The 20,579-nt window shown below is 44.5% G+C and overlaps 1 protein-coding gene across 2 annotated transcripts; it reads left to right on the forward strand.

Annotated features, from left to right (window-relative positions):
- Positions 1-887: 887 nt before the first annotated feature.
- On the forward strand, positions 888-19,710 carry RDH11 (retinol dehydrogenase 11). 2 transcript variants are annotated; one of them, XM_012781123.3, is made up of 7 exons: positions 888-991; positions 7,328-7,446; positions 8,114-8,269; positions 10,101-10,205; positions 11,050-11,259; positions 15,611-15,800; positions 18,938-19,710. In XM_012781123.3, the coding sequence occupies exons 1-7, from the start codon at positions 987-989 to the stop codon at positions 19,038-19,040; spliced, it is 888 nt and encodes a 295-aa protein (XP_012636577.1). In that variant the 5' UTR covers positions 888-986; the 3' UTR covers positions 19,041-19,710. The 2 variants fall into 2 exon arrangements, with proteins under 2 accessions (XP_012636577.1, XP_012636576.1); XM_012781122.3 differs by lacking the exon at positions 888-991 and adding an exon at positions 1,276-1,433.
- Positions 19,711-20,579: the final 869 nt, after the last annotated feature.

Here is a 20,579-nt window from a genome sequence, read left to right on the forward strand (position 1 = left end):
ATCAGGAGCAGCCTCCCTGCTATAAGCTCCAAACTTTCATTGTTTCCCCTTATGACCATCATCATGATTTATTTACAGTGATCATTTGTTTAGGGTCCTCCCTGACAGTTCATGAGCTCTGAGAAGGAAGAGGTCATGTCTTCCAGGTCCCCTGCCGGACCTCAGCACAGTGTCTAGCACACTACAGGAATACCATAAATATTCATCAAATGAATGAGTGAATGAATAAGGAACAAAACACATGAAAGGCTTTTATAAAGTTATGAAACTCTATACAAATATTGTAAAACCCTATACAAATACCCTAACACACTAATGACGGTGTGACAAAATGTGCTGATTACTATATAATCTAATGTTTAACTAGTAGGAATTTGTATTATAAGAAGGAAACTCTCTTCTCTACAATGGCTATAAAATATATTGGTTCAAATTGATCTTGGAACATGTGTCTTTAAGTCAAATGGAAATTATGCAAAAGAACCAGAAAATATTATTGTGTGCAGTCAGAGAATCACAGACAGATAATGACTTATTAAGACACCCCCCCCACACACACACACACCTTCTTCCCCAGGAAATAGGCCTCAGATGAAAGAAACTATTGAAACTATTCACAGAGAACATGTTTATGGCCTTAATTCATAGCAGGATTAAATACTTTCGGGAGTTGGCAAAACCAACAGTGCTAATCTGACAAATTCATTACCCTGAGTGACCCAAGTCATCAGGAAAACTATATTCTATTGTCAATGAACACTCAATCAAATACCAGGAAAATCATATTACCATCCTAATTCAAAATAGACCCTATAAAATAATTCTCCTGGGAATGTCTTCAAGGACCAATGCTTCCTCTCCATTGGATAAAGGAATCCCTCAAGCTCCTTCCACTTTACCAACTGTCAGATTCCAACCGTTCCTCTCCTGTGTAATGAGCCTTAGAACATTTCCCAGATGCCCACATTTGACCTCCAGGAGAAACTATGCGGTAACTGCCTAACCCCGATTGGGGGAAAGAGCATGAGGGACTGCATTTGGGCCCCGGGGAGATAGAGAACTGGGGAGGTTTCACAGAGGGAGAGCTAGCTGGATGACCCCCAGGCCCTAGGCTCTGGCGGGCTCTAGATGGTTGGAGGTTTGGCGTGCACCTGCCTAGAGCATGGGCCAACTTCTCCCAGCGCCGGTAAGCGGCGCTTTAGCGCAGCCTGTCAGCGGCCGCCAAGCCCCGGACTACACGTCCCAGAGGGCCCTGCTCCCCGCGCTGTCGCAATTTGAACTAGGCAGGTCCTGCCTAGGAAGAGAAGCCATAGTCGGCTAGCGCTGCTGGGGCATTCTGCCTGCGCTGCCGCTGCGCCCGCCGAGATGGTTGGGCTCCTGCTCCTGCTCCTCCTTCTCCCCTTCCTTCTGTACGTGGCTGCGCCCCAAATCAGGTCTGTGCAAATGTACTGCCTTGTCTTGCGAAGTCTTTCCGGGGGCACGTGGTCCTCACTGAAGCGCTTTCTTTGGGAGACTCCCCTGGGGGGCTTCAAGATGGCCGAGGCCCAGAGTTCGGTAGGTTGGAGGCGAGGTCCAGCTGTCCTGGATGCGGGAAGGGCGCTGCACTCCGGGGTCCCCTGCTTCTCCTACCCTCCTTTCGCCTAAGAACTCCGAGTCTGGCTCCAGGGAACCCCGAGGGCAAGGCTCCTTCAAACACTTGTGTTTACAGCTTTGCAGGTTTCAGACCCTAGAATAGGGAGGGTGTGGCCCCGAACACTCTTTCCCCCTTAAATCCCGTGGCTTGAACCAGCCTTTGAAGCACAAAGGAGTGAGTCCACATTTTGCTCTCTAAAACTGATGGGAATCGAGACATCTTTAGCACCATTGCTTGCTCTCTTGTTGCTGTTCTCTCTTTCTCTGTTGTAAAGGAGAGAAGCAAAAAGGAACAGTGTTTGCTTGTGAGCCCTGTCCTGCCTTCGGAGCTGGAGCTTGGGGGATCTGAGTTATGCGCTGGGGGGCGGGGAGGGGGATGGCAGGGAGAATGAGAGGTGGTGTCTTGACAGGTGACACATCAGCCTAGGTGGCTAGCTGAGTGCCCCAGAGAATCAGCAGTGGACTGCACAACGGGCAGCCTGCTGATTGGCTCTGAGTAAGTCACCAGTAGTGACGGTGGACCAATGAAGAGAGACAGTCCTTTCATAGGGGCTAACTTGAAGCTGGGCCAAATCACACTGTCAGTTCTTGCAACAGTCTTTCTTCCTTTTTCCCTCCCTTCCTCCCTATTGCCCCTCTTCCAATTGTATTTTTTCTCCCCTCTGAACACTCAGTGCTCTCACCTGTAGGCACACATGGGTGCTCACACTGAAATGAAAACATAGATTTTTCTTTTCACTATGGGATCCTCTTATCCACATGGAATCTCATTGAAAAGTTGAACCTGAACTGAAAATAATGCTCATGCTTCAGTGAGATCTCTCTGAGAATGATTATACTCCTAGGGCTGTATCCCCAATTTAGCAAGGTCATGGTAAAACGGCCAGAGTTGGACTTTTGTAGTTGATTGTCTCTTTCCTGCTGGGAAAGGAGAGGAAAGAGCTAAGTACGGGTCCTGATGTCTCTGGCATAAACGTTCTTGCTAACATTGCAGAAAGGAATTTCAGGATGCACACACAACTGAGCGACAGTGGCACGTTTATTGAGTGAAAGTGGACAGGCATAGGAAAGGCTTGTGCAGAAGTGAAAGTATGCTCTCAAGAAAGGGAGCGATGGACTCGAACCCAGGGGATTGCTGTTTTTATGTGTTGAAGTCAAAGAAGGCTGAGCAGTCAGTGTTCATTCTGTTCTTACTCATATATAACCGGGGAAAGGTCGCTTTGTACCAGGCAATGCTGGGAAATTAATGGCTCGTAATCTTCTCCTCAGGTCTGTTTGTTCAGGGCTGTTTCTTCGAGTCAGTTTACTAAACTTTTCCATTTCCTCCCCTCTTGCTCATACTTGACTACTTACTCTAATATTCTTCCCTCAGGAAACCTGTGCCCTTGAAATCTTACAAGGGGGTGTGGGTGGAGGTCTCGTTTTCTGTGACTACTTAAAGCTAGTAGGGGCATCATCCCCACATATGGGCCCAGGAGTTCTTGCTCTCTGTCAAGGGAGCTCAGGGGAAAATGGAGTACCATAGGGCAACATTTACATGGAAACTGATCCCTGCCATCCATGGCGTCCTAGTTCTCTGCCAGGACATAGACTCCAAGTGATATTGGGGATTTGAGATTGGAAGAAGGCTCCCACCAAGTCTAAAGAAGAGAAAGAAGAGCAGTTAAACACAGGTTGATATTGTTGGAGGTTGAGAATAGATTGCACTAAATCATATAAAGGCGTGGCAGTAAATCCAAACCTGGACATCCAAATCCTGCAAATCCCTGCCATGCCCCAAAATGCCCTAAATTCCTTCTTTGTCTGTGGTGGTCCTGTGTGCAGGGTGGCTTCTTTGCATTGGACCAACAGCCTCCACTGGCCTGGACTCAAAAATGTGGCCTAGATAGCTTCTCTCTGCTGTGAAACATGGGCCTTGATCTGTCAAGGCTGGCCCTGGCTGCCCGGGCTAATAGTTCCATTGAGGGTCAGTGAGAGGAAGAGCAGTCAACCCTACCGGGTACCTGCTGGGCTGGCTTGCACGTAAAGCCTCTGCATAAGCCTGAGCCTCAGTCCAAATTCCAGTTCTTTCCTCTCTCTCACAGTAGTGGGGTAGGACAGCCACTAGATCTCTCTAAGTCAGATCAAAGAATATGATCAGGTTTTGGAACTCTTCAGTAAATTTATCAGGGTCCTCCGAGAACTTACCTAAACATTCCTTGCATTGTTTTAAATCTGATATTGAAAAAGGGATTTGGACTTGAGTAGTTCCCAGAGGCCAGTGTGCTACCTCCTGCAGAGGGCAAAGGAGATCTGTTCCTGAAGGCTTATCTGGCAATGTTGGGTATATGGGCTGGTGATCTGGGGAAAACGTCAGGGAAGGAGTCTCCAAGTTAGGTTTAGGGGTTACTGGAGGTGGCTGGGTCTTCGAGTCTGAAACTGGGGTTGGGGGAAGGTGAGCATGGCCCACCTGGTCAGCATTTCTCAAAACAGGAACTGCATTCATCAGGGTCCTCTCTGAGCACCATAAAGGCTTGCATGTATGGAACTTCTATCCACTTGCTTTCCTGTCTACTAAAAAAGATCTAATTGAAGGATTATATTAAAGTTTAAACTGCCATTTACTGGCCAGACCTGCCCATCACCTAGCTTATATTGGGGCCAGGCAGTATTATACAGAAACAGAAGTTTCTTCTTTCTACTGTCTAATTTGGAAAAGTTCCAATTCCAGAAAATATAGCTGAAGGAAGAGTCTTTGGTGGTGGAGAGAGTATTACCCATTTTTTCTTGGTTCCCTAGACAAAACCTGGAAGCACACAGGGCCTCTGACCCCTTAGGTTCACAAGGGCTTCTAACCCCTGAAGTAGAAGCCTTCCAAGGCTCATCAAGCAAAAAGAGAAGGGTGCAGGCGTCCCCAACCTCTTCCTGCCTGTCCTGCTGAGTCCGTGCATCCCAAACTTTACTGCGTGCTGGAGAGGAGGACTCCTTTGCCTAGTGGTTGTGGCCCCAGGGGAGGTTTCCATCCCTGCCCCAGCATCCTCAAACCCCAGGGGTTGGGGTGAGAAGTTGTCCAGGGAGTTTTATTCTCAAGGACCTCTAACCTCCACGAAGTAGAGAGATATGGGCCATGTCCAATTATCAGCGGTCCTGCGCTGGGATGTATGGTTCTAAAGCTGGCGTCTCTCAGGTTTCGAGACCTCTGGAGATCCCACCCTTGTCTCTCCTGGATCTGATGAAGCACTTTCAGCCCTGACACAGTAGTTAAAGGGGGTGGGGCTTTTTGTGCCTGAACGGCTTTTCTCCCGATTTCCATGTAAAATTTGATTGAATAGAGTTTTGCCTCCAAATGCTTAATTCACGTGGGGAGTGTAGTTCGCCTGGGCACTTCCAAACAGCTTCACAGTCCAAGCCCCCTTCCCCCCACATTGCCCCATCTCTGCCGGTAATTCCTCCACCGAAAGGGACAACAAACACAGCAATATCAGAAAGACCTCTGAAAGAGCAAGCCTGCTTTGCAAAGTGATAGAATAAATCGCAAACATCTTTTCCCCACAATAGCAAAGAAGTACTCTGAAATAAGAATGGAATCTAGCAGTAGAGACTAAGCATGGGGTAGCCACAGAGAATGAATCATGGGCTCCTGGCAGGGAGGGGAAGTCAGCTCCCTAGGCTGGTGTCACCCAGCGTCTGGCAACCGCTTAGATCTACATGGCCTGAGGAGTGACCCTCTGCCACCCTGCTTTGGGAGAGCCACAGTCAGCCTGATGGAGCGGGGTTGTGTTCTAGTGACTCACTGAAAAGCCTGCAGAAGCAAAAGAAGAAAAATCCTCCAATCCGCTGTCAAGGGTGAAGACAGCCATACTCACCACAGGTCACTCAGGGATGGAATAATCTCCAGGCTGGCTCACCACGAAGATGTCACCAGTGTAAATGTTCTTGATAATGTCACAGAAAGGAATTTCAGGATGTGTCTACAACGGAGAGGTAGTGGCAAGTTTATTGAGTGAAAGCAGACAGACTTAGGAAAGGCTTGTGAAGAAGTGAAAGTACGCTCTTAAGACAAGGAGTCGGCAGGCTTGAAAGGAGCAACTGCCCTGAACCCTGAGAGGTTGCTTTTTATTTTTCTTTTGTTGAGACAGTATCTAGCTCTGTCACCTGGGTTAGAGTGCAGTAGGGCTATCATAGCTCACTGCTACTTCAAACTCCCGGGCTCTGACGATCTTCCTGTCTCAGCCTCCCAAGTAGCTGAAACTACAGGTGTGTGCCACCATGCTGGCTAATTTTCCTATTTTTTGTAGACATGGGGGTCTCACTCTTGTTCAGGCTGGTCTTGAACTCCTGCACTCAAGTGATCCTCCTGCCTCGGCCTCCCAAAGTGTTAGGATTACAGGCATGAGCCACCGTGCCCGGCCATGGTTGCTGTTTTTATTTGTTGAAATCAGAGAAGGCTGGGCGCGTTCTGTTCTTACTTATATATAATAGGGGAAAGGTCACTTGTACCTGTGCAGTGCTAGGAAATTAATGGTTCTTTTCTTCTCATCAGGTTGGTTTGTTCAAGGGCTGTTTGAGCCAGTTCACTAACTGTTCCCTCCTCCCTTGCTCATACCTAACTGACTACCAACTTTAACACTGTTGAGTTGTCACTCTTGCAACTAAAGGGGAAGGGACGTCGAAAACAGTTGGGAGGCTTATTCTCTGGGGAGGGAGGTATGGTTGGTGGGCACCATGAGTTAGTTTGCCTCCTTGTAGATCTGTTTGTGTGAAGCAGGTAACTTCAGTGGCTAGGAGCATGTACCTTGCAATTCCAAGTTCAGTGAAAAAGGCTGAAATGCTCTTTTAAAATGTATTTCCTGCTCAACAGATTGTTTTAACCAGAGTCACAAGATCGCAGAGAAGAGAAAAGAACAATCTAAGAACTGGTAATACTGTTTGTGCATGCATTCATTTGGAAAGGCAGTATAGGCTGGTGCTTTGAACAAGGACTATAATTAGACAAAGCAGGACTTGTATCTCAGCTTCCCTTTGTACATACACTTACTTACATCTTTTCTTTGTCTTAAGTGTGTGTGAGTAAGTGTGGGTTTTTTCCCCCTGTTTTGTCCCAAATTCATAAGCTTTCATAATTTTAACTTTTTGTATTGGATTAGCCATTTCTCAAGGCCATAAAATGTCAGTTGTGGGCAGATTGACATACAGAGATCAGTTCTTTCTTCTTCTGGGCTGAGTCTTGTGATTTCTTAAGTCAAAAGTGGCTTAGAGCTCAAACCAAAGCCAGGTGCCTGGCTAAGCAAATATTCATCCAATTTCTTGTACTCCAGGGAGCAGCTCTAAGCTTTGCCCTTGTAATACAATAATTTTTTTTTTTTTTTTTTTTTGAGACAATCTTGCCCTGTCACCCAGGCTGGAGTGCAGTGGCCTCATCATAGCTCACTGCAACCTCAAACTCCTGGGCCCAAGTGATCCTCCTGCCTCAGCCTCTTGTGTAGCTGAGACTATAGGAGTGCACTACCATGCCTGGCTACCAATCACTTTTTTCTTTGAGCAACAACAGAACACTTTTGTGTTTGTCCCTCCAACTTCCCTTAAATCTGAAAAGGACAACAGAGGAAGGAATGAAAGCAAACTTCAGCCTTGGGATCTGAAGACACAGGGAGTTGCAGAAACCCCAGGCTGAGACAGGAGAATGAAGAATTGATGAGCTTTTCTCTGTCTGCAGGAAAATGCTGTCCAGCGGGATTTGTACATCAACTGTCCAGCTTCCTGGGAAGGTGGCTCTGGTCACTGGAGCTAACACTGGCATTGGGAAGGAGACAGCCAAAGAGCTGGCTCAAAGAGGCAAGTTTACCTGTTTTTAATTCCTTCCTGCTACTGCTGTTTTACCCCTCACAGTGGTGATCATTCTCATCTTTTCTTCCCAGTCTTGGAATTCAAGAACACCCAAGTATTCCATTGATCTGCTGGTCTGAACCTACTACTGTGCTCTACATGTAATGGGCACTTAAGTATTAGTGATTTTTCTTACTCTTTTTGCTACTCAGATAGATACTTCTGTTGTAAAAATTCCTGTTTTTTAAGAAATGTTGAAAATAACATTCAGGCCGGGCGCGGTGGCTCACACCTATAATCCTAGTACTCTGGGAGGACGAGGTGGGCAGATTGCTCGAGGTCAGGAGTTCGAAACCAGCCTGAGCAAGATCATCTCTATTATAAATAGAAAGAAATTAATTGGCCAACTAATATATAGAGAAAAAATTAGCCGGGCATGGTGGCATGTGCCTGTAGTCCCAGCTACTCAGGAGGCTGAGGCAGGAGGATTGCTTGAGCCCAGGAGTTTGAGGTTGCTGTGAGCTAGGCTGACGCCATGGCACTCACTCTAGCCTGGGCAACAAAGCGAGACTCTGTCTCAAAAAAAAAAAAAAGAAAATAACATTCAACATCAGTATTAGGTCTGTAATGCCCACTCAGAAACAGAGCCAACAGTTTATTTCTAATTGGTTGACAGGAGCCCGTGTATATTTAGCTTGCCGGGATGTGCAAAAGGGGGAATTGGTGGCCAGAGAGATCCAGACTGTGACCGGGAATGAGCAGGTGTTGGTGCGGAAACTGGACCTGTCTGATACTAAATCTATTCGAGCCTTTGCCGAGGGCTTCTTAACAGGTAAGTGTAGAACCAAAGAGAATGTTGTGAGTCTTGTGATCAACATCGCAGAACTTAGCTGAAAGGAAGAAGATCCCTCTCCCTGTAATACATAGAAATGGTAGATAAAATATAGCGAAAAACTTTCGGCATGCAGCTGAAATCATTATGATCACTGGGACATGATTTATGTCAAAGGGACATCCTCAAGAAGCAGAAACAAAAAGGGAATTCAGGAAATCATAGCAGTGAGTAAAAGTTGAAGGCAAAAATCTCATGAAGTATCAGAACTCAATATGGGCTTTTCAGGATCTGGGGTCTAAACACCCATACAGGGATAGGAGACAAGGCCTCAGGTCCTTGAGAGCTGGAGCTGTATCTGAGGCTTTACATAAGGCTGAGATTCACAAAGGGCTGTCAGCCAAAATTAAGGCTGTTGAGGCAGAAATAATTTGATAAAGGTTTACTGAAAGCCCAATTTGAGGATCGACCTGAGAAGACACACCAGCAAAGTTGGGCATGTTCTAAAGTCCGTAAGAAGTTAGAAAGCTTTTATAAGAAAGTGTAGGATGGCCGGGTGTGGTGGCTCACGCCTGTAATCCTAGCACTCTGGGAGGCTGAGGCGGGTGGATTGCTGGAGGTCAGGAGTTCGAAACCAGCCTGAGCAAGAGCGAGACCCTGTCTCTACTATAAATAGAAAGAAATTAATTAACCAACTAATATATATAGAAAAAATTAGCCAGGCATGGTGGCGCATGCCTGTAGTCCCAGCTACTCGGGAGGCTGAGGCAATAGGATCGCTTGAGCCCAGGAGCTTGAGGTTGCTGTGAGCTAGGCTGATGCCACAGCACTCACTCTAGCCTGGGCAACAAAGCAAGACTCTGTCTCGGGGAGAAAAAAGAAAAAAAGAAAGTGTAGGAGAAGGGACGGAACATATCGTAGTGGTTTTTTTTTTTTTTTGAGACAGAGTCTAACTTTGTTGCCTAGGCCAGGGTGAGTACCGTGGCATCAGCCTAGCTCACAGCAACCTCAAGCTCCTGGGCTCAAGCAATCCTCCTGCCTCAGCCTCCCAAGTAGCTGGGACTACAGGCATGCACCACCATGCTCGGCTATTTTTTTCTATATATTTTTAGTTGGCCAATTAATTTCTTTCTATTTTTAATAGAGACAGGGTCTCGCTCTTGCTCAGGCTGGTTTTGAACTCCTGACCTTGAGCAATCCACCCGCCTCAGCCTCCCTGAGTGCTAGGATTACAGGTGTGAGCCACCTCACCTGGCCCGGAGTGGTCATTTTTTATTGGCGCTTACTACAGAGATGACAGTTGATGGCTACAGATGACAACATACAGGCCAAAATGTTTTACCCTCCAGACAATCATGATTGTCATGTAAAACGTTTTACAAACCACAGGAGGAAATGAACCATGAGAGAGAGTTGGATGATGTAACAAAGAAGTGAAACCAATATTTCTTTGAGGACCTGAATTCCAGTGCCAGGGGTGCATATAGAACATCCTTTTCCCTTTGCTTTGGAATCTTTCCATTCAGCTTGGGAAGTCTTTCTATTGGGGAGGTAGATGGAATACTTCCCAAAAGCAGTAAGTAGCTCCTGAACTAGAAAGATTGGAAAGGTCATTTGGTAGTACAAAATGGAATTTTGCTCTGTAGTAAAAGTATATAGGATTCAACTAAAGTCTAACCATGAAAAACAATAACAAAATAAGTGTGAAGGGAAAATGGAGGAAAGATTGAAGTCCTGCATTCTCATTTTCAAGGCCTGGGTGTGAGGCAGATTTCTAAGATGTAACAGCTGTGGCTGGCTACTTCCACACTCCTCCTTGTCTTCCCTACAGAGGAAAAGCACCTCCACATTTTGATCAACAATGCAGGAGTGATGATGTGTCCCTATTCTAAGACAGCAGATGGTTTTGAAATGCACATTGGAGTCAACCACTTGGGTAAGAAATGTGGCCCTATCACAAAGCCAGAGGGGACCAAAATTCTCCTTGGAAACTTAGGGATCAGATTGAGCCTCCTTTGTGGTATGTTTGGACATCAGGGCCATAAAAGACCAGGTGTGAATAATAAATAGTTTGATCCTACCTGAAAGCCCTGGCAGGGGCTATGTTGCCTTCTTAGTAGTGATCCTTGTGGACAGCATCAGGTAGAGACCACCTACTCTTAAAGAGTGCTTTTAACCAGCCGGGCGCGGTAGCTCCCGCCTGTAATCCTAGCACTCTGGGAGGCTGAGGCGGGCAGATTGCTCGAGCTCAGGAGTTCAAAACCAGCCTGAGCAAGAGCGAGACCCCATCTCTACTATAATTAGAAAGAAATTAATTGGCCAACTAATATATATATACAAAAAAAAATTAGCCGGGCATGGTGGCGCATGCCTGTAGTCTCAGCTACTCGGGAGGCTGAGGCAGGAGGATTGCTTGAGCCCAGGAGTTTGAGGTTGCTGTGAGCTAGGCTGACGCCACGGCATTCACTCTAGTCTGGGCAACAAAGAGAGACTCTGTCTCAAAAAAAAAAAAAAAAAAAAAGAATGCTTTTAACCAAAGTTGGAATGAGTTGAGACTTTATATTTATATTCACATAGTCCAGACCTACCTTGTGTCTCATGTCTTTGGCTGTTCCTATTTCTCTAACCCCTCATTGAACTTATTCTCTAGTTGATAAGAAAAAGTTGAGGCAAAAGACCTTATTCCTGAATTCTCTGTCTCCCATAGCTGAGCCGTGCTCACTACTCCTCTTACCCCAACATTGGTCCCGAACTCTGTTAATTCTAGTTTTTTTCAATAGGTCACTTCCTCCTGACCCATCTGCTGCTGGAGAAACTAAAGGAATCAGCCCCATCAAGAATAGTAAATGTGTCTTCCTTAGCACATCACCTTGGAAGGATCCACTTTCATAACCTGCAGGGTGAGAAATTCTACAATGCAAGTCTGGCCTACTGTCACAGCAAGCTAGCCAACATTCTCTTCACCAAGGAACTGGCCCGGAGGCTAAAAGGTAGGCTTGGAAGACATGAGCATGGGAAACACAAGTCAGTGGGAGGTAGCTAAAAGCCACAGGCGTGGAAACTGTTTTCCAGAAGGCACCTGGACAGTACCTGCTTCCATGACTGTAACTGGGTATAGTTTCAGTAAGCAGCCTGCAACTGAATATTGGAGGTGGCTAGCTGGGGACAGGGAGATTCTGACTTTGAGTCCAAAGGATTGGCTTTACACTAGCTTTGTGACCTGCAGTAAGTTACTTAACCTTTTAAGACTGACTTCATATGTAAGATGGGACTACTTCACAGGTTATGTCATAGTTTAATTCAGGCCTCATGAGCAAGTCAAGATTTTTTACTCATAGTAAGACTGAGTAGGAGGGAGGGACCTGAACTGACGCTAGATATAGCCATTAGAATAAAAGAGGTACTAGGAATATGGTAACAGCAAAGGGTCAGAGAAGAGGAAAATGTGTGCCTGAGAAGGTGTATCTCCAGTCACAGACAGAGGTCCTCAGCATTCTCTACTCGGCATTTCCAATAAAGAAAAGGGAAATCTAGGGTAAGCAATGCTTAGGAATTAATACAGGCAGAATTCAGGCCCAAGGGATTAGGCACAGGGACCCCGTAGATAGAATAGGATGATTATACCACATGGGCAGCTGTGAGATGGGTGGTCAGCTCAGTGCATCTGCCCAGTGTGTGCCCAGGGTATGATGTGTTTTATCAGCTGGGGATAGATAAGAGTAAGTGGATGATTAAAACTATCCAAGGAGTTGGTCAGGGAGCTAGGGTGACCTGTGGGTAGAAAGATGGGTCCAGTGGTGAGAACTGGATAAAAGGAGAGTACACATGAGTGAGGTTACCCTGGTAGTTGTGAGGATTGGGTGGAAAGTAGCCATGGTGCAAGAACTCTGGAGTGACAGAAGATTCATCCATTGAGCCATTTGGCAGCCATGGATTCAGTGCCTGTGCTCTTCCATGCACTGCGTTAGGGGATTGGGGATGGTGCTGACCAAGACAGGCACTGTTTCTTCCCTAATTTGGTTTACATCTAGTGGGGGAGACATTGACACCAGCGGCTTCATGGAAAAAAGGAAAAAAAATAAAATAATGGGGAGACAGTCAATTAGCAAGTGTTTATTCAGACTGTCACATGTAAAATCAGTCTAGTAATACATGAATAATTCTCATTGCAAAAAGTTCCAATAATATGGAAGTATATAGAATTAAAGGTGAAAACCCCTCTTTATTTATTCCCCTTCCCCAACCCTACTTTTCTTCCTTCAAGTGACCACTGTCAACAGTTCATTGTGCCCTTTTCCAGTAATTTTCCTATGTATTTACATATATATGTGTGTATATAGGTATATTTGTATATATATATCTCATACACAAGGAACTGAAATTCTAACACAGTATCTTGGAGATCTTTCCATGTAGTACATATAGACCTATCCCATTCATTTTGCTGGCTGCATTGTATTTCGTAGTATAGATGTGCCTTAGTTTATCCATTTCCTTAACATCTAGATTGTTTCCTTTTTGTTGTTACTATTTAGTTATAATTGTAATAACTGTTATTATATAAAGGAGAAGTACAAGGACGTATAATGGCTTTTGGAGGGTATTGGTGGGCAGACCTTATTCACACCAAAGGTTCAGGAAAGACTTCTCTGAGGAGGAGAGTTGCAAGCTCAGCCCTGAAGGATGATTAGAAATTAAATGGGCCTTACACAGACCCATTCAGTAAAAATTTAAAAAAAAAGAAAACAGAAATCAAACGAGCCAGGCTCAGTGGCTCATGCCTGTAATCCTAGCATTTGGGGAGGCTGAAGTGGGAGGATTGCTTGAGGCCAGGAGTTCAAGCCAGCCTGAGCAAGAGCAAGACCCTGTCTCTACAAAAAATAGAAAAATTAGCTGGGTGTGGTGGCATGCACCTATAGTCCCAGCTACTCAGGAGGCTGAGGCAGGAGGATCACTTGACCCTAAGAGTTTTTGGTTGCTGTGAGCTGTGATGATGCCACTACACTCTAGCCTGGGCGACAGAACAAGACCCTGTCTCAAAAAAAAAAAAAAAAAAATTAAATGGATTACAGGTGTGAGGAGGCTGAGGAACATTCTGGGTAGAAGGGAAAGAATGTATGAAGGTCTGGGCTCGGTTTCAGAAACAAGGCTACCACAGTTAGAGTGTAGAAAGCAGGAGGAATAGAGATCTGAGCTGAGACTGGTGGAGTAGGTAGAGACCAAATTCTTAGAGGCCACTGTAGGGTTTTAGTGTTTAGGAGCAATGGGAACCTTTAAAATTAAAGCCTTTTAAAAATGGGGGCAGGGGTAGATGCAGCAGTTGATTTCAGAAGTCGAGGCAAGAAGTCAGGGTAGCTTGGACTAGGCTGATGGAGATGGATGGTAGCAGACAAGCACACCTGAGAGATATTTAGGATATGAAAACCACAATGCTTGTATTGACTGAATGTACATGGTGAGATGGGGAATTGTCAAGAACTGCTCCCATGTGCCTGATGGGCACGTAGGGAACACTGCAAGAACCAGGGTTGGTCTTAAAACTAGAAGTCAGTTTTGGACATCTGAGTTTTCATTACCATGGACCATCCAGGGTAGATGTCAGGTAGGCAATGGGTAGCCCACAGTCCTTTCTCTACAGTTGTAACATCCACAAAAGCCTGAAAATACTGATTTTTTTGCAAGCTTATCAAAACTCATTTGACAGCAAAACTTCACCTATATTGGTGGGATTAGATAATAGACAGTATATGTGTATATTCATATTACCTTTCTAAAATCAGAAAAAAAATTGATACATATCTGGCACCAACGTTTTCAGTAAAGATTGGGGACCTCAGGCTGAGCACAGTGGCTAACACCTGTAATCCTAGCACTTCTAAGAGGCCAAGGTAAGAGGATCACTTATTGTCAGGAGTTTGAGACCAGTCTGAGCAACATAGCAAGACCCCGTCTGTAAAAAAAAAATAGAAAAATTAGCTGGGTGTGATGGTGTGCACCTGTAGTCCCAGTTACTCAGGAGGCTGAGGCAGGAGGATCATTTGAGCCCAGGAGTTTGAGGTTTCAGTGACCTATGATCATACCACCGTCCTCATGCCTGGGCAACAAAGTGAGACCCTGTCTCTTTTAAAAAATAAAAGATTGGGAACTTGAAGTAGCAAGCACAAAAGTGTCATTGAGTAATTACTAGGCACTGTTCTAAGCTCTTTAATTTATATGAACTCATTTAATCCTCAGAACAACCCTGTGAGGTATAGATACTATGATTATCCCTGAGTTGTTTTTAATTTTTATTTTTTATAGAAAACTCCTGGGCATAAGGGATCCTTCTGCCTCAGCCTTGCGAGCAGCCGGGACCATAGGCATGAGCATTGGCGTGTGGTAGCCCTGTGATAGAGATGAGAAAATGAGTCACAAAAAAGGAGCTTGCCCAAGGTTACACAGCTAATGAGTGGAGCCGGGATTTGATCCTGGGCAGTCTGTCTGCAAAGTCCATGCCCTTAACCAGCCTCTGTGCTGGCTCTCACAGTCAGTCTAGAGGTCGGAGGAGCAGTTTGGGCTGTAGATAAAATGTGAACACCATAATATCATAGAGAGGGAGTTCAGTGAGCCATGAGAACTCCAACATTTAATGTTTGGGTAGAAGATTATGAACTGGCTCAGGAAACTGAGACAAGCAGCCAGGAAGATTAGGAAAACCAGAAGAGAAGTGGGGTCATGGAAGCCAATGAGAAAGAGGAATTCAAGAAGGGGGTGGTCAACAGTGTGAAGTGCTGCTGAGAGGTTGAGTCCTGGCTCTGCTGCTTCATAACAATTAATAACTTCTCGGAGCCTTTACTTCTTTTTTTTTTTTTTTTTGAGACAGAGTCTCGCTTTGTTGCCTAGGCTAGAGTGAGTGCCGTGGTGTCAGCCTAGCTCACAGCAACCTCAAACTCCTGGGCTCAAGCAATCCTTCTGCCTCAGCCTCCCGAGTAGCTGGGACTACAGGCATGAGCCACCATGCCCGGCTAATTTTTTCTATATATATTAGTTGGCCAATTAGTTTCTTTCTATTTATAGTAGAGACAGGGTCTCGCTCTTGCTCAGGCTGGTTTCGAACTCCTGACCTCGAGCAATCCGCCTGCCTCGGCCTCCCAGAGAGCTAGGATTACAGGCGTGAGCCACCGCGCCCGGCCTACTTCTTAATCTGTGAAATGGAGGTATAAACTACTGTGCACAGTGCTTGTGATGTCACCAAGGGAAGGGAGTCCATGTGTGAAGGTCACATGTTTATTTACATCTTTTGTCATTGGCTGTTCAAAATTAAGTCCTATCTTCCCCTCTCCACGGCATCCCTCCCACCAGGCTCTGGCGTTACGGCGTATTCTGTACACCCCGGCACGGTCCAGTCTGAATTGGTTCGGCACTCGTCTTTCATGAGATGTATGTGGTGGCTTTTCTCCTTCTGCATCAAGACTCCTCAGCAGGGAGCCCAGACCAGCCTGTACTGTGCCTTAACAGAAGGTCTTGAGATTCTAAATGGGAAACATTTCAGGTATGAATTTTCTGGTTTTAGAGATGATATTTTATTGCCCAAAGGAAATAATTTGGATTTGTCTGGTATACCATACCCTTTTTATTTTTTTATTTTTTGTTCTGTGTTTTTGAGACAAGGTCTCCATTTCCTAGGCTAGAATGCAGTGGCATCATAGCTCACAGCAACCTCAAACTCCTGCCTCGGCCTCCTGAATAGCTGGCACTGCAGGCCTATGGTAGAGAAGGGGTCTTGCTATGTTGCTAAGGCTGGTCTCTAACTAGTGGCCTCAAACAATCCTCTTGCCTTGGCCTCCTAAATTGCTAGGATCACAGACAGGAGCAACCATGCTTGACCCCTGTTATGTAGTCTTGATTCTTTTACTCACTGTGTTCCTAGCTCCTAGCACCGTTTTGGAACAAAGTATGTGTTAAATGAATGAAACTTTCCCTAACTTCTAGAGGAAGGGATCTCTCTATTTAGAAGCTGAGTTAGGTACTTATGATCTGTGTCATTCATGTTGCATGTTGTTGAGTTGCAAGAGTTCCTTATAGTCTAGGTACAAGTTCCTTATCAGATGTATGATTTGCAAATATTCTCCCATTCTTTGTGGGCTTTCTTTTCACTTTCTTAGTGGTGTCCTTTGAGGTACAGTTTTTAATTTTGATGAAAGTCCAATTTAGGGCCGGGCGTGGTGGCTCATGCCTGTAATCCTAGCACTCTAGGAGGCCAAGGCGGGCGGATTGCTCGAGGTCAGGAGTTCAAAACCAGCCTGAGCAAGAGCGAGAGCTAGAGCGAGACCCCATCTCTACTATAAATAGAAAGAAATTAATTGGCCAACTAATATATATAGAAAAACTTAGCCGGGCTTGGTGGTGCATGCCTGTAGTCCCAGCTTCTCGGGAGGCTGAGGCAGTAGGATCGCTTGAGCCCAGGAGTTTGAGGTTGCTGTGAACTAGGCTGACGCCAAGGCACTCACTCTAGCCTGGGCAACAAAGCAAGACTCTGTCTTAAAAAAAAAAAAAAGAAAGAAAGAAAAAGAAAGTCCAATTTATCTATTTTTTCTTTTGTCACTTATGCTTTTAGTGTCGTATCTAAGAAACCATTGCATTATCCAAAGTCACAAAGATTTATTACCATTACCAGAGCATGGCACTGGTATCTGGTTGGGGGTCTTCTTGGTGTGTGACAATCTGGCAGAGAGTGTCACATGGCGAGAGGGCAAGTGATAACAAACCCAATCCTGTGATAGTGAGAGTAATCTATTCATGAGTACAGAGGGATTAAGTTTCTAACACATGAACTTTTGAGGAACACATTCAAAATCATAACAACTACTATATTTTCTTTTAATAGTTTTATAATTTTAGCATTACATTTAGATCTATGATCCATTCTGAGCTAATTTTTGTGTATGGTATGAGATAGGGGTCCACCTTTATTCTTTTGTGTGGGGATGTCCAGTCATCTCAGCACCATTTGTTGAAAAGACTATTTTTTCCCTATTGGATGGTCTTGGTAGCTGTATTAGTCTGCTTGGGCTGCCTAAACAGAATTCCACAGACTTGGTGGCTTAAACAACCTAAATTTATTTTCTCAAAGTTCTGGAGACTGGAAGTCCAAGGTCAAGGTGCTAGCTGATTTGGTTTCTCTCTTCCTGATTTGCAAATGGATATGTTCTCCCTGTGTCCTCACATGGCCTTTCCTCTGTGCACACACATTCCTGGTGTTTCTCCCCCTTCTTATAAGGACACCAGTGCTATTGGATTAGGGCCTACTGTTATGACCTCATATGATGTCTCTACAAAAAATAGAAAACTTATCTGGGTGTGATGGTGCATCCCTGTAGTCCCAGCTATTTGGGAGGCTAAGGCAGGAGAATCTCTTGAGCCCTGGAGTTTGAGTTGCAGTGAGCTATGATGACACCATCGCCCTCTAGCTGGGGTGACAGAGTGAGACTATGTCTCAAAACAAAACAAACCTTCATTTAATACCTGCTGTGTAATAGAGGCAGAAAATATAAAAATGAGTAAGCGAATTGTCCTTGAGAAAATTTCTGGATGATGCAATTAGGACATCCCTTCTGCATTTAACAGAATTACGGTACTTGGAATTACAGCAATGAAGATAAGGTATATGATTTATGTGTATCCCCCAAAGTTCGTGTGTTAGAAACTTCAGCACTAATACAGCAGTCTTGAGAGATGGGACCTTTACAAGGTGATTCGATCATGAGGGCAGCCCTCATGAATGGATTAATGCCATTATCTTGGGACTGGGTTCATTACTGTGGGAGTGGGTTCCCCTTAAAAGGATGAGCTGGATCCAATTCCCTCTCTCTTGCCCATGTGATGCCTTCCACCATGTTATAATGCAGCAAGAAGGCCCTCCATCTTGGACTTCCCATCCTCCATGATCATGAGCCAATAAACTTCTCCAACTGCTGACCTCTAGTGATCCTCTTGCCTCAGCCTCCAGAGTTGCTGGGATTATAGGAGTGAGTCACCATACCCAGCTCAATTTCTGTTCATTATATTATAATTACCCAGTCTGGGATATTCTGTTAACAGCAGAACAAAATGGACTAAGACATACCTGGTAACTTGTCACAATTTTTTTTTTTTTTTGCTATCACCTTCTCTTGTTTTTGAAACTGTCTTTACTTGTCATATGAATTTACAAACAGTTATATCTGCAAGTAGTCCAGACATAAGCAGTATTTTCTTACCACTCTAAGCATCTATCTGTGACCAGTATAAATAGCAAGATGTCAGCTATATGACACTGTCCAAGGCCCTGTAGAGTGAACTTTCCAGACTTAATTGAAGAAGATGGATATACGTAGATGTCAGGCAGGCACTGATTTGAGAGTTACATTATATACATAGAAAGGAGAATATAAATACCAGATGATATGCATTATAAATCAAACGAAGCATTCTGATCAGAGGTGATCTAGTGAGAAAAATCCAAATGGCATATACATTTTCTCTGGTGTAGAGATTGGAAAAAGAAGAGATAGGACAAACACTGGCTTTATGAAGCTCCTAGAGCACATGCAGTCCCTGGGTTGTTTTTCTATCATATCCCTTATGCCAGGCAGAGAAGTAGACTCTATTCTTAACACTATGCTTCAAACCTCTCTCTTTCCCTTCCAGTGACTGCCATGTGGCATGGGTCTCTGCCCAGGCTCGTAATGAGACAATAGCAAGGCGGCTGTGGGATGTCAGTTGTGACTTGCTGGGCCTCCCAATGGATTGACAGGCAGTGGCAGTTGGGCACAAAAGAAGACAGCAGCAGACTATACAGTACTTCCTGCCAAAATGATTGTCCTTCAAGGTGGCCAAAACCTTAACCACAAAGAAAACAAAAACTTCTAGTCTTGCCTGTGTGGTGTCCAGTTAAAACCCAGTTACACTGCCAGATTCGTCTAAATGCCTTTCATTTGTCCAGATTTACTACTAGAGATATATTATAGAATAAGAAGACCCTTATATGACCTGCACAGCTCATATTTTCCTTCTGAAACCTACTACTACCTAGGAGAATCTAGCTATGTCACGGTTTACTTATGGGAATTTGGGCTAGTTTCTACCCTGTTTGTTCACAATGTAGTTCTTCCCAACCAACCAATCTTCACTTCAAGAGGGCCACACTGTAACCTCAGCTAAACTCTGTAAGTCACAATGGCTTGGCTCAAGAGCAGCACTTGTTCCTCACCTCTTTAGCTGTCATACACCAACATCTGGATTCTTTCAGGAAATTCTTAATTGAATCTGTTACGGCATGACCTTAAGCCTAAGGCCACTGCTATTAAAGACACTTTCCCATGTCTACCAGAGAAGAGCTTCCTTTTCTAAGAAGTTGTGAGGCTTGTGGGAGGGCAGAAATGTGGGGAAATGCAGAAATAAAAATCAAGTTCAAACAGTCATTTTCCTGCTGTTTCTCAGACCAACAAGTGGGTAATATAGGGAACACTATGAGAAGGTGGGCCACTTGATTTCAGTTAATGACCCCAGACCCATAGAGGCCTTATTTTTTGTGCCTTAGTTTCTCTTAGAAGAACCAGAAGAGGAAAGGAATGGCTTTTGGGTCATTGTCATTGTGAATATCTTTGTGTGTCTTCTTTATGTTTATACAGTTGGGAGTAATTTTCACAAAATTCAAAACAGCCACAAAGAAACAGTGGCTGGTACCTAGTGCAGGTAAATAATCAGAGATGAAGCAAACCAGTGTCATCCAGTCTTTGATACAAGTGAGTACAGCTGCAAAGGGAAGCAGATTCTGTATATGTTGGTAACTACCCACCAAGAAGCATGTGGGTAGCAGGGAAGAAGTAAAAAAAAAAAAAAAAAAAAAAAAAGAATCCTGGGAGATAATGCATTTTCCCCTGAATATTCTTATACTTTTTAATATACATGGGTGGTTTAAGTATTGAGCTCCCAACCAAACATTTGAGAACAGGCTCCTTGAGCAAACCATGAAATCAGTGAAAATAGGAATTTATACCCATAGAGTGCTGGAAAGGACTTGGTAATTGTTAACACATTACACTTAGCGGCAGATGAGACCTGATGAAGCCTGGTCCACCTTCCATACTGTATTAGTCCCTTCCTGAAGGGAAAGGACTAGTTAAGGATTTAAAAAACAGCAAAAGACAGTAATATATAACTATAGAAGAATTGAGGGTAAGCATGCAAAACTTATGAGGCACTGTCTTAAACACCAATCAATGTGGCAGAAAAAAATTCAAAGCACAAAAGCAAAACAACCTTAGAATTATCTTAAGGACTGATATTG

Source organism: Microcebus murinus, chromosome 6 (genome assembly GCF_040939455.1).
Source record: "Microcebus murinus isolate Inina chromosome 6, M.murinus_Inina_mat1.0, whole genome shotgun sequence".
Taxonomy (NCBI): Eukaryota; Metazoa; Chordata; class Mammalia; order Primates; family Cheirogaleidae; genus Microcebus; species Microcebus murinus.